At 42.9% G+C, this 14516-nt stretch overlaps 1 protein-coding gene across 1 annotated transcript in view; it reads right to left on the minus strand.

The window, feature by feature from the left end:
- LOC133540353 (integumentary mucin C.1-like) overlaps positions 1 to 7005 on the minus strand; it is a 9056-nt gene extending 2051 nt beyond the window's left edge. Inside the window, exons 1-2 of the mRNA XM_061882876.1 lie at positions 6679 to 7005; positions 6425 to 6510 (exon numbers count right to left, since the gene is read on the minus strand). Coding sequence (XP_061738860.1) covers positions 6425 to 6510; positions 6679 to 6982 — 390 coding nt within the window. The 5' untranslated portion in view covers positions 6983 to 7005. The remainder of the gene's footprint in view (positions 1 to 6424; positions 6511 to 6678) is intronic.
- Between the last annotated feature and the right edge of the window lie 7511 nt (positions 7006 to 14516).

A 14516-nucleotide genomic window follows, 5' to 3' on the forward strand; every position in this document is an offset into this window, starting at 1 on the left:
TATGTTAGATCCACTATGGACTGGACTCTCACACTATTATGTTAGATCCACTATGGACTGGACTTTCACTATAATGTTAGATCCATTATGGACTGGACTCTCACACTATTATGTTAGATCCACTATGGACTGGACTCCCACACTATTATGTTAGATCCACTATGGACTGGACTCTCACTATTATGTTAGATCCACTATGGACTGGACTGTCACTATTATGTTAGATCCACTATGGACTGGACTCTTACTATTATGTTAGATCCACTATGGACTGGACTCTCACTATTATGTTTGATCCACTATGGACTGGACTCTCACTATTATGTTAGATCCACTATGGACTGGACTCTCACACTATTATGTTAGATCCACTATGGACTGGACTCTCACTATTATGTTAGATCCACTATGGACTGGACTCTCACACTATTATGTTAGATCCACTATGGACTGGACTCTCACACTATTATGTTAGATCCACTATGGACTGGACTCTCACTATTATGTTAAATCCACTATGGACTGGACTCTCACACTATTATGTTAGATCCACTATGGACTGGACTCACACTATTATGCTGGATCCAATGTGGACTGGACTCTCACTATTATCTTGGATCCACTATGGACTGGACTCTCACTATTATGCTGGATCCAATGTGGACTGGACTCTCACTATTATCTTGAATCCACTATGGACTGGACTCTCACACTATTATGTTAGATCCACTATGGACTGGACTCTCACACTATTATGTTAGATCCACTATGGACTGGACTTTCACTATAATGTTAGATCCATTATGGACTGGACTCTCACACTATTATGTTAGATCCACTATGGACTGGACTCCCACACTATTATGTTAGATCCACTATGGACTGGACTCTCACTATTATGTTAGATCCACTATGGACTGGACTGTCACTATTATGTTAGATCCACTATGGACTGGACTCTCACACTATTATGTTAGATCCACTATGGACTGGACTCTCACTATTATGTTAGATCCACTATGGACTGGACTCTCACACTATTATGTTAGATCCACTGTGGACTGGACTCTCACACTATTATGTTAGATCCACTGTGGACTGGACTCTCACACTATTATGTTAGATCCACTATGGACTGGACTCTCACACTATTATGTTAGATCCACTATGGACTGGACTTTCACTATAATGTTAGATCCATTATGGACTGGACTCTCACACTATTATGTTAGATCCACTATGGACTGGACTCCCACACTATTATGTTAGATCCACTATGGACTGGACTCTCACTATTATGTTAGATCCACTATGGACTGGACTGTCACTATTATGTTAGATCCACTATGGACTGGACTCTCACACTATTATGTTAGATCCACTATGGACTGGACTCTCACTATTATGTTAGATCCACTATGGACTGGACTCTCACACTATTATGTTAGATCCACTGTGGACTGGACTCTCACACTATTATGTTAGATCCACTATGGACTGGACTCTCACACTATTATGTTAGATCCACTATGGACTGGACTTTCACTATAATGTTAGATCCATTATGGACTGGACTCTCACACTATTATGTTAGATCCACTATGGACTGGACTCCCACACTATTATGTTAGATCCACTATGGACTGGACTCTCACTATTATGTTAGATCCACTATGGACTGGACTGTCACTATTATGTTAGATCCACTATGGACTGGACTCTTACTATTATGTTAGATCCACTATGGACTGGACTCTCACTATTATGTTTGATCCACTATGGACTGGACTCTCACTATTATGTTAGATCCACTATGGACTGGACTCTCACACTATTATGTTAGATCCACTATGGACTGGACTCTCACTATTATGTTAGATCCACTATGGACTGGACTCTCACACTATTATGTTAGATCCACTATGGACTGGACTCTCACACTATTATGTTAGATCCACTATGGACTGGACTCTCACTATTAAGTTGGATCCACTATGGACTGGACTCTCACTATTATGTTAAATCCACTATGGACTGGACTCTCACACTATTATGTTAGATCCACTATGGACTGGACTCACACTATTATGCTGGATCCAATGTGGACTGGACTCTCACTATTATCTTGGATCCACTATGGACTGGACTCTCACTATTATGCTGGATCCAATGTGGACTGGACTCTCACTATTATCTTGAATCCACTATGGACTGGACTCTCACACTATTATGTTAGATCCACTATGGACTGGACTCTCACACTATTATGTTAGATCCACTATGGACTGGACTCCCACACTATTATGTTAGATCCACTATGGACTGGACTCTCACTATTATGTTAGATCCACTATGGACTGGACTGTCACTATTATGTTAGATCCACTATGGACTGGACTCTCACACTATTATGTTAGATCCACTATGGACTGGACTCTCACTATTATGTTAGATCCACTATGGACTGGACTCTCACACTATTATGTTAGATCCACTGTGGACTGGACTCTCACACTATTATGTTAGATCCACTATGGACTGGACTCTCACACTATTATGTTAGATCCACTATGGACTGGACTTTCACTATAATGTTAGATCCATTATGGACTGGACTCTCACACTATTATGTTAGATCCACTATGGACTGGACTCCCACACTATTATGTTAGATCCACTATGGACTGGACTCTCACTATTATGTTAGATCCACTATGGACTGGACTGTCACTATTATGTTAGATCCACTATGGACTGGACTCTTACTATTATGTTAGATCCACTATGGACTGGACTCTCACTATTATGTTTGATCCACTATGGACTGGACTCTCACTATTATGTTAGATCCACTATGGACTGGACTCTCACACTATTATGTTAGATCCACTATGGACTGGACTCTCACTATTATGTTAGATCCACTATGGACTGGACTCTCACTATTATGTTAGATCCACTATGGACTGGACTCTCACACTATTATGTTAGATCCACTATGGACTGGACTCTCACACTATTATGTTAGATCCACTATGGACTGGACTCTCACTATTAAGTTGGATCCACTATGGACTGGACTCTCACTATTATGTTAAATCCACTATGGACTGGACTCTCACACTATTATGTTAGATCCACTATGGACTGGACTCACACTATTATGCTGGATCCAATGTGGACTGGACTCTCACTATTATCTTGGATCCACTATGGACTGGACTCTCACTATTATGCTGGATCCAATGTGGACTGGACTCTCACTATTATCTTGAATCCACTATGGACTGGACTCTCACACTATTATGTTAGATCCACTATGGACTGGACTCTCACACTATTATGTTAGATCCACTATGGACTGGACTCACACTATTATGCTGGATCCAATGTGGACTGGACTCTCACTATTATCTTGGATCCACTATGGACTGGACTCTCACACTATTATGTTAGATCCACTGTGGACTGGACTCTCACTATTATGTTAGATCCACTATGGACTGGACTCTCACTATTATCTTGGATCCACTATGGACTGGACTCTCACACTATTATGTTAGATCCACTATGGACTGGACTCACACTATTATGCTGGATCCAATGTGGACTGGACTCTCACTATTATCTTGGATCCACTATGTACTGGACTCTCACTATTATCTTGAATCCACTATGGACTGGACTCTCACACTATTATGTTAGATCCACTGTGGACTGGACTCTCACTATTATCTTGAATCCACTATGGACTGGACTCTCACACTATTATGTTAGATCCACTATGGACTGGACTCACACTATTATGCTGGATCCAATGTGGACTGGACTCTCACTATTATCTTGGATCCACTATGGACTGGACTCTCACACTATTATGTTAGATCCACTGTGGACTGGACTCTCACTATTATCTTGAATCCACTATGGACTGGACTCTCACACTATTATGTTAGATCCACTGTGGACTGGACTCTCACTATTATGTTAGATCCACTATAGACTGGACTCACACTATTATGTTAGATCCACTGTGGACTGGACTCTCACTATTATCTTGAATCCACTATGGACTGGACTCTCACTATTATGTTAGATCCACTATGGACTGGACTCTCACACTATTATGTTAGATCCACTATGGACTGAACTCTCACACTATTATGTTAGATCCACTATGGACTGGACTCTCACTATTATCTTGAATCCACTATGGACTGGACTCTCACACTATTATGTTAGATCCACTATGGACTGGACTCTCACACTATTATGTTAGATCCACTATGGACTGGACTCTCACTATTATCTTGAATCCACTATGGACTGGACTCTCACACTATTATGTTAGATCCACTATGGACTGGACTCTCACACTATTATGTTAGATCCACTATGGACTGGACTCTCACTATTATCTTGAATCCACTATGGACTGGACTCTCACACTATTATGTTAGATCCACTATGGACTGGACTCTCACACTATTATGTTAGATCCACTATGGACTGAAATCTCACAATATTATGTTAGATCCACTATAGACTGGACTCTCAAACTATTATGTTAGATCCTCTATGGACTGGACTCTCACTATTATGTTAGATCCACTATGGACTGGACTCTCACTATTATGTTAGATCCACTATGGACTGGACTCTCACACTATTATGTTAGATCCACTACGGACTGAACTCACACTATTATATTAGATCCCCTATGGACTGGACTCTCACTATTATGTTAGATCCACTATGGACTGGACTCTCACTATTATGTTAGATCCACTATGGACTGGACTCTCATTATTTTAGATCCACTATGGACTGGACTTTCACAATATTATGCCAGACCCACTCGACCATTGCATCCGGTCTCCCCCTAGAGGAGGGGGCGGGGGTCACCCACATCTGCGGTCCTCTCCAAGGTTTCTCATAGTCGTTCACACTGACATCCCACTGGGTTGTGAGTTTTTCCATGCCCTTTTGTGGGCTCTGAACCGAGGATGTCGTTTTGGCTTGTGCAGCCCTTTGAGACACTTGTGATTTAGGGCTATATGAATAAACTGATTGATTGAATGCCGTCAATGTGATAATTCATTAAATGAAATATTGAAATCAAAAATTGATAAAAAATATTAAATACTGTAAGTACATTTACTTTTAAATGAAAAATGAAAGACACATTTAAAAGTGTGTGTGTTTGTTTCCAATTATAATTAATTGAAGCATTTAAGTCAGAGCTACTTCTTGGGTACTGATTAATGTGAAGGGCTACCAGTTTGATACACACTTAAATACATTGCCAGAAATAGCCAATTTGCTCAATTTACCTTTAATAAATAAATCTATATATATATTAAAAAAAAGGGTATTTCTGTTTGTCATTCCGCCGTACATTTTTTTTCTTTTTACGGTAGGTTTTTTGTAGAGAATAAATGATGAAAAAACACTTAAATGAACGGTTTAAAAAAGGAGAAAACACCAAAAAAAAGAAAATTTAAAATTTGACATTCAAAATTCAACCCAAAAGAATGAAGAGAAAAACTAGCTAATTCGATTCTTTTTGAAAAAAAAATAAAAATTAATGGAACATCATTAGTAATTTTTCCTAATTAAGATTAATTTTAGAATTTTGATGACATGTTTTAAATAGGTTAAAATCCAATCTGCACTTTGTTAGAATATATAACAAATTGGACCAAGCTAGATTTCTAACAAAGACAAATCATTATTTCTTCTAGATTTTCAAGAACAAAAATTTTAAAAGAAATTCAAATGACTTGGAAATGGGATTCAAATTTGATTCTACAGAGGATTTAAATTTGCCAGAATAATTTTTTTTAATATTAATCATAAGTTTGAAGAAATATTTCACAAAGAAGCTAAAATGAAGAATTAAATTAAAATGTATTTATTATTCTTTACAATAAAAAATTTAAAAAAAATACTTGAACTTTGATTTAAATTGTCAGGAAAGAAGAGGACGGAATTTAAAAGGTAAAAAGGTATGTGTTTAAAAATCCTAAAATCATTTTTAAGGTTGTATTTTTTTCTCTAAAATTTGTCTTTCTGACAGTTATAAGAAGTAAAGTAAATGAATTTATTTAAACAAGTGAATACCAAGTCTTTAAAATATTTTCTTGGATTTTCAAATTCCATTTGAGTCTTGTCTCTCTTAGAATTAAAAAATGTCCAGCAAAGCGAGACCAGCTTGCTAGTAAATAAATACAATTTAAAAAATAGAGGCAGCTCACTGGTAAGTGCTGCTATTTGAGCTATTTTTAGAACAGGCCAGCGGGCGACTCATCTGGTCCTTACGGGCGACCTGGTTTAAGTCATAATTGAAAGATGAATTCTTTACCCATTGCACCTTCCCCGAGCTGGTATGCTGCCAAACTAACATCACCGAGGTTTTTCTTACCGATTCGACGAGTTCAACTATCGTCTCGTCGCTGACGCCGTTGCCCACGTTTAAGGTCATCTTGAAATGAGCCAAGGACACGGGGCCTGTCGGGAGTTGGGAAGGCAAAGAATTGTCAAAACGATCAGAATTTGATGAACACGGAATCTATACGACAATGCCTATTCACCATTTCATCATTTTGGTGAAATTGTATAGCTACGGATTATATGTGCGTCTATGAAACATAGCAAATATGGTAAAGAGTCACGTACCTGTAAGAGCCATGAGGCTACTTGTCAAGATGGTGGGAGCAGTGGTTGGAGTTGTTGTGCTTTGGGGTGACGTGGAAGTGGTAGCCAAGGGTGTGGTCGTTGACGGAGTCATTGTTGTGCTCGTGTTTGTTCCAGATGTTGTGGTCATGGTTGTGTTTATGTTGGGAGTTGTCGTCATTGTTGGGTCTGTCGTCGTTACAAGTGTGGTGCTTGTGTTGGTTGGTGGTATGCTTGTGGGTGTGGTCGTGTTCATTGACGTGGTCGTCATGGTTGTGTTTGTCGTTGTTCCGGATGTTGTGGCCATGGTTGTGTTTGTCGTTGTTCCGGATGTTGTGGCCATGGTTGTGTTTGTCGTTGTTCCGGATGTTGTGGCCATGGTTGTGTTTGTCGTTGTTCCGGATGTTGTGGGCATGGTTGTGTTTGTCGTTGTTCCGGATGTTGTGGGCATGGTTGTAGTCATGTTCGGAGTGGTCATCATTGTTATGTTTGTCGTTGTTCCGGATGTTGTGGGCATGGTTGTGTTTGTCGTTGTTCCAGATGTTGTGGGCATGGTTGTGTTTGTCGTTGTTCCAGATGTTGTGGGCATGGTTGTAGTCATGTTCGGAGTGGTCATCATTGTTGTGTTTGTCGTTGTTCCGGATGTTGTGGCCATGGTTGTGTTCGTCGTTGTTCCGGATGTTGTGGGCATGGTTGTAGTCATGTTCGGAGTGGTCATCATTGTTGTGTTAGTCGTTGTTCCGGATGTTGTGGGCATGGTTGTAGTCATGTTCGGAGTGGTCGTCATGGTTGTGTTTGTCGTTGTTCCGGATGTTGTGGGCATGGTTGTAGTCATGTTCGGAGTGGTCGTCATGGTTGTGTTTGTCGTTGTTCCGGATGTTGTGGGCATGGTTGTAGTCATGTTCGGAGTGGTCGTCATTGTTGTGTTTGTCGTTGTTCCGGATGTTGTGGGCATGGTTGTAGTCATGTTCGGAGTGGTCATCATTGTTGTGTTTGTCGTTGTTCCGGATGTTGTGGGCATGGTTGTAGTCATGTTCGGAGTGGTCATCATTGTTGTGTTTGTCGTTGTTCCGGATGTTGTGGGCATGGTTGTAGTCATGTTCGGAGTGGTCGTCATGGTTGTGTTTGTCGTTGTTCCGGATGTTGTGGCCATGGTTGTGTTTGTCGTTGTTCCGGATGTTGTGGCCATGGTTGTGTTTGTCGTTGTTCCAGATGTTGTGGGCATGGCTGTAGTCATGTTCGGAGTGGTCATCATTGTTGTGTTTGTCGTTCTTCCGGATGTTGTGGCCATGGTTGTGTTTGTCGTTGTTCCGGATGTTGTGGGCATGGTTAAGTTTGTCGTTCCGGATGTTGTGGCCATGGTTGTGTTTGTCGTTGTTCCGGAATTTATGGCCATGGTTGTGTTTATCGTTGTTCCGGATGTTGTGGCCATGATTGTGTTGGTCGTTGTTCCGGATGTTGTGGGCATGGTTATATTCATGTTAGGAGTGGTCGTCATGGTTGTGTTTGTCGTTGTTCCGGATGTTGTGGCCATGGTTGTGTTTGTCGTTGTTCCGGATGTTGTGGCCATGGTTAAGTTTGTCGTTCCGGATGTTGTGGCCATGAGTGTGTTTGTCGTTGTTCCGGATGTTATGGCCATGGTTGTGTTTGTCGTTGTTCCGGATGTTGTGGGCATGGTTGTGTTTGTCGTTGTTCCGGATGTTATGGCCATGGTTGTGTTTGTCGTTGTTCCGGATGTTGTGGGCATGGTTGTGTTTGTTGTTGTTCCGGATGTTGTGGCCATGGTTGTAATTATGTTGGGAGTTGTCGTCATTGTTGTGTTTGTCGTCATTACAAGTGTGGTATTTGTGTTTTGGATTGGAATTGTCCGGGTGACGTTACTATTTGTTGTGCTTACTGTTGAAAGTGTGGTGCTTGTGTTGGTTGGTGGTATGGTTGTGGGTATTGGGTTTCCGGTTGCAGGCGTCATTGTTGGGTCTGTCGTCATTACAAGGGTGGTAGTTGTGCTGGTTGGTGGTATGGGTGTGAGTATTGGGTTTCTAGTTGTAGTCGTCATTGTTGTGTTTGTCGTTGTTCCGGATGTTGTGGCCATGGTTGTAATTATGTTGGGAGTTGTCGTCATTGTTGTGTTTGTCGTCATTACAAGTGTGGTATTTGTGTTTTGGATTGGGATTGTCCGGGTGACGTTGCTATTTGTTGTGCTTACTGTTGAAAGTGTGGTGCTTGTGTTGGTTGGTGGTATGGTTGTGGGTATTGGGTTTCCAGTTGTAGTCGTCATTGTTGGGTCTGTCGTCATTACAAGGGTGGTAGTTGTGCTGGTTGGTGGCATGGGTGTGAGTATTGGGTTTCCAGTTGTAGTCGTCATTGTTGGGTCTGTCGTTGTTCCGGATGTTGTGGCCATGGTTGTAATTATGTTGGGAGTTGTCGTCGTTGTGTCTGTCGTCATTACAAGTGTGGTATTTGTGTTTTGGATTGGGATTGTCCGGGTGACGTTACTATTTGTTGTGCTTACTGTTGAAAGTGTGGTGCTTGTGTTGGTTGGTGGTATGGTTGTGGGTATTGGGTTTCCGGTTGCAGGCGTCATTGTTGGGTCTGTCGTCATTACAAGTGTGGTAGTTGTGCTGGTTGGTGGTATGGTTGTGAGTATTGGGTTTCCAGTTGTAGTCGTCATTGTTGGGTCTGTCGTTGTTCCGGATGTTGTGGCCATGGTTGTAATTATGTTGGGAGTTGTCGTCATTGTTGTGTTTGTCGTCATTACAAGTGTGGTGCTTGTGTTGGTTGGTGGTATGGGTGTGAGTATTGGGTTTCCAGTTGTAGTCGTCATTGTTGGGTCTGTCGTTGTTCCGGATGTTGTGGCCATGGTTGTAATTATGTTGGGAGTTGTCGTCATTGTTGGGTCTGTCGTCATTACAAGTGTGGTATTTGTGTTTTGGATTGGGATTGTCCGGGTGACGTTACTATTTGTTGTGCTTACTGTTGAAAGTGTGGTGCTTGTGTTGGTTGGTGGTATGGTTGTGGGTATTGGGTTTCCAGTTGTAGTCGTCATTGTTGGGTCTGTCGTCATTATAAGGGTGGTAGTTGTGCTGGTTGGTGGTATGGTTGTGAGTATTGGGTTTCCAGTTGTAGTCGTCATTGTTAGGTCTGTCGTCATTACAAGGGTGGTAGTTGTGTTGGTTGGTGGTATGGGTGTGAGTATTGGGTTTCCAGTTGTAGTCGTCATTGTTGGGTCTGTCGTCATTACAAGGGTGGTAGTTGTGTTGGTTGGTGGTATGGGTGTGGGTATTGGGTTTCCAGTTGTAGTCGTCATTGTTAGGTCTGTCGTCATTACAAGGGTGGTAGTTGTGTTGGTTGGTGGTATGGGTGTGAGTATTGGGTTTCCAGTTGTAGTCGTCATTGTTGGGTCTGTCGTCATTACAAGGGTGGTAGTTGTGCTGGTTGGTGGTATGGGTGTGAGTATTGGGTTTCCAGTTGTAGTCGTCATTGTTGGGTCTGTCGTTGTTCCGGATGTTGTGGCCATGGTTGTAATTATGTTGGGAGTTGTCGTCATTGTTGTGTTTGTCGTCATTACAAGTGTGGTGCTTGTGTTGGTTGGTGGTATGGTTGTGGGTATTGGGTTTCCAGTTGTAGTCGTCATTGTTGGGTCTGTCGTCACTACAAGGGTGTTAGTTGTGCTGGTTGGTGGTATGGTTGTGAGTATTGGGTTTCCAGTTGTAGTCGTCATTGTTGGGTCTGTCGTTGTTCCGGATGTTGTGGCCATGGTTGTAATTATGTTGGGAGTTGTCGTCATTGTTGTGTTTGTCGTCATTACAAGTGTGGTGCTTGTGTTGGTTGGTGGTATGGTTGTGGGTATTGGGTTTCCAGTTGTAGTCGTCATTGTTGGGTCTGTCGTCACTACAAGGGTGGTAGTTGTGCTGGTTGGTGGTATGGGTGTGAGTATTGGGTTTCCAGTTGTAGTCGTCATTGTTGGGTCTGTCGTTGTTCCGGATGTTGTGGCCATGGTTGTAATTATGTTGGGAGTTGTCGTCATTGTTGTGTTTGTCGTCATTACAAGTGTGGTGCTTGTGTTGGTTGGTGGTATGGTTGTGGGTATTGGGTTTCCAGTTGTAGTCGTCATTGTTGGGTCTGTCGTCACTACAAGGGTGTTAGTTGTGCTGGTTGGTGGTATGGTTGTGAGTATTGGGTTTCCAGTTGTAGTCGTCATTGTTGGGTCTGTCGTTGTTCCGGATGTTGTGGCCATGGTTGTAATTATGTTGGGAGTTGTCGTCATTGTTGTGTTTGTCGTCATTACAAGTGTGGTGCTTGTGTTGGTTGGTGGTATGGTTGTGGGTATTGGGTTTCCAGTTGTAGTCGTCATTGTTGGGTCTGTCGTCACTACAAGGGTGTTAGTTGTGCTGGTTGGTGGTATGGTTGTGAGTATTGGGTTTCCAGTTGTAGTCGTCATTGTTGGGTCTGTCGTTGTTCCGGATGTTGTGGCCATGGTTGTAATTATGTTGGGAGTTGTCGTCATTGTTGTGTCTGTCGTCACTACAAGGGTGTTAGTTGTGCTGGTTGGTGGTATGGTTGTGAGTATTGGGTTTCCAGTTGTAGTCGTCATTGTTGGGTCTGTCGTTGTTCCGGATGTTGTGGCCATGGTTGTAATTATGTTGGGAGTTGTCGTCATTGTTGGGTCTGTCGTCATTACAAGTGTGGTATTTGTGTTTTGGATTGGGATTGTCCGGGTGACGTTGCTATTTGTTGTGCTTACTGTTGAAAGTGTGGTGCTTGTGTTGGTTGGTGGTATGGTTGTGGGTATTGGGTTTCTGGTTACAGGCGTCATTGTTGGGTCTGTCGTCATTACAAGGGTGGTAGTTGTGTTGGTTGGTGGTATGGTTGTGAGTATTGGGTTTCCAGTTGTAGTTGTCATTGTTGTGTTTGTCGTTGTTCCTGATGTTGTGGCCATGGTTGTAATTATGTTGGGAGTTGTCGTCATTGTTGGGTCTGTCGTCATTACAAGTGTGGTGCTTGTGTTGGTTGGTGGTATGGGTGTGGGTATTGGGTTTCCAGTTGTAGTCGTCATTGTTGGGTCTGTCGTCATTACAAGGGTGGTAGTTGTGCTGGTTGGTGGTATGGGTGTGAGTATTGGGTTTCCAGTTGTAGTCGTCATTGTTGGGTCTGTCGTTGTTCCGGATGTTGTGGCCATGGTTGTAATTATGTTGGGAGTTGTCGTCATTGTTGTGTTTGTCGTCATTACAAGTGTGGTATTTGTGTTTTGGATTGGAATTGTCCGGGTGACGTTACTATTTGTTGTGCTTACTGTTGAAAGTGTGGTGCTTGTGTTGGTTGGTGGTATGGTTGTGGGTATTGGGTTTCCGGTTGCAGGCGTCATTGTTGGGTCTGTCGTCATTACAAGTGTGGTAGTTGTGCTGGTTGGTGGTATGGTTGTGAGTATTGGGTTTCCAGTTGTAGTCGTCATTGTTGGGTCTGTCGTTGTTCCGGATGTTGTGGCCATGGTTGTAATTATGTTGGGAGTTGTCGTCATTGTTGGGTCTGTCGTCATTACAAGTGTGGTATTTGTGTTTTGGATTGGGATTGTCCGGGTGACGTTGCTATTTGTTGTGCTTACTGTTGAAAGTGTGGTGCTTGTGTTGGTTGGTGGTATGGTTGTGGGTATTGGGTTTCCAGTTGTAGTCGTCATTGTTGGGTCTGTCGTCATTACAAGGGTGGTAGTTGTGCTGGTTGGTGGTATGGTTGTGAGTATTGGGTTTCCAGTTGTAGTCGTCATTGTTGGGTCTGTCGTCATTACAAGGGTGGTAGTTGTGCTGGTTGGTGGCATGGGTGTGAGTATTGGGTTTCCAGTTGTAGTCGTCATTGTTGGGTCTGTCGTTGTTCCGGATGTTGTGGCCATGGTTGTAATTATGTTGGGAGTTGTCGTCGTTGTGTCTGTCGTCATTACAAGTGTGGTATTTGTGTTTTGGATTGGGATTGTCCGGGTGACGTTACTATTTGTTGTGCTTACTGTTGAAAGTGTGGTGCTTGTGTTGGTTGGTGGTATGGTTGTGGGTATTGGGTTTCCGGTTGCAGGCGTCATTGTTGGGTCTGTCGTTGTTCCGGATGTTGTGGCCATGGTTGTAATTATGTTGGGAGTTGTCGTCATTGTTGTGTTTGTCGTCATTACAAGTGTGGTGCTTGTGTTGGTTGGTGGTATGGGTGTGAGTATTGGGTTTCCAGTTGTAGTCGTCATTGTTGGGTCTGTCGTTGTTCCGGATGTTGTGGCCATGGTTGTAATTATGTTGGGAGTTGTCGTCATTGTTGGGTCTGTCGTCATTACAAGTGTGGTATTTGTGTTTTGGATTGGGATTGTCCGGGTGACGTTACTATTTGTTGTGCTTACTGTTGAAAGTGTGGTGCTTGTGTTGGTTGGTGGTATGGTTGTGGGTATTGGGTTTCCAGTTGTAGTCGTCATTGTTGGGTCTGTCGTCATTATAAGGGTGGTAGTTGTGTTGGTTGGTGGTATGGGTGTGAGTATTGGGTTTCCAGTTGTAGTCGTCATTGTTAGGTCTGTCGTCATTACAAGGGTGGTAGTTGTGTTGGTTGGTGGTATGGGTGTGAGTATTGGGTTTCCAGTTGTAGTCGTCATTGTTGGGTCTGTCGTCATTACAAGGGTGGTAGTTGTGTTGGTTAGTGGTATGGGTGTGGGTATTGGGTTTCCAGTTGTAGTCGTCATTGTTAGGTCTGTCGTCATTACAAGGGTGGTAGTTGTGTTGGTTGGTGGTATGGGTGTGAGTATTGGGTTTCCAGTTGTAGTCGTCATTGTTGGGTCTGTCGTCATTACAAGGGTGGTAGTTGTGCTGGTTGGTGGTATGGGTGTGAGTATTGGGTTTCCAGTTGTAGTCGTCATTGTTGGGTCTGTCGTTGTTCCGGATGTTGTGGCCATGGTTGTAATTATGTTGGGAGTTGTCGTCATTGTTGTGTTTGTCGTCATTACAAGTGTGGTGCTTGTGTTGGTTGGTGGTATGGTTGTGGGTATTGGGTTTCCAGTTGTAGTCGTCATTGTTGGGTCTGTCGTCACTACAAGGGTGTTAGTTGTGCTGGTTGGTGGTATGGTTGTGAGTATTGGGTTTCCAGTTGTAGTCGTCATTGTTGGGTCTGTCGTTGTTCCGGATGTTGTGGCCATGGTTGTAATTATGTTGGGAGTTGTCGTCATTGTTGGGTCTGTCGTCATTACAAGTGTGGTATTTGTGTTTTGGATTGGGATTGTCCGGGTGACGTTGCTATTTGTTGTGCTTACTGTTGAAAGTGTGGTGCTTGTGTTGGTTGGTGGTATGGTTGTGGGTATTGGGTTTCTGGTTGCAGGCGTCATTGTTGGGTCTGTCGTCATTACAAGGGTGGTAGTTGTGTTGGTTGGTGGTATGGTTGTGAGTATTGGGTTTCCAGTTGTAGTTGTCATTGTTGTGTTTGTCGTTGTTCCTGATGTTGTGGCCATGGTTGTAATTATGTTGGGAGTTGTCGTCATTGTTGGGTCTGTCGTCATTACAAGTGTGGTGCTTGTGTTGGTTGGTGGTATGGGTGTGGGTATTGGGTTTCCAGTTGTAGTCGTCATTGTTGGGTCTGTCGTCATTACAAGGGTGGTAGTTGTGCTGGTTGGTGGTATGGGTGTGAGTATTGGGTTTCCAGTTGTAGTCGTCATTGTTGGGTCTGTCGTTGTTCCGGATGTTGTGGCCATGGTTGTAATTATGTTGGGAGTTGTCGTCATTGTTGTGTTTGTCGTCATTACAAGTGTGGTGCTTGTGTTGGTTGGTGGTATGGGTGTGGGTATTGGGTTTCCAGTTGTAGTCGTCATTGTTGGGTCTGTCGTCACTACA

Source organism: Nerophis ophidion, linkage group LG22, assembly GCF_033978795.1.
Source record: "Nerophis ophidion isolate RoL-2023_Sa linkage group LG22, RoL_Noph_v1.0, whole genome shotgun sequence".
Lineage (NCBI taxonomy): Eukaryota > Metazoa > Chordata > Actinopteri > Syngnathiformes > Syngnathidae > Nerophis > Nerophis ophidion.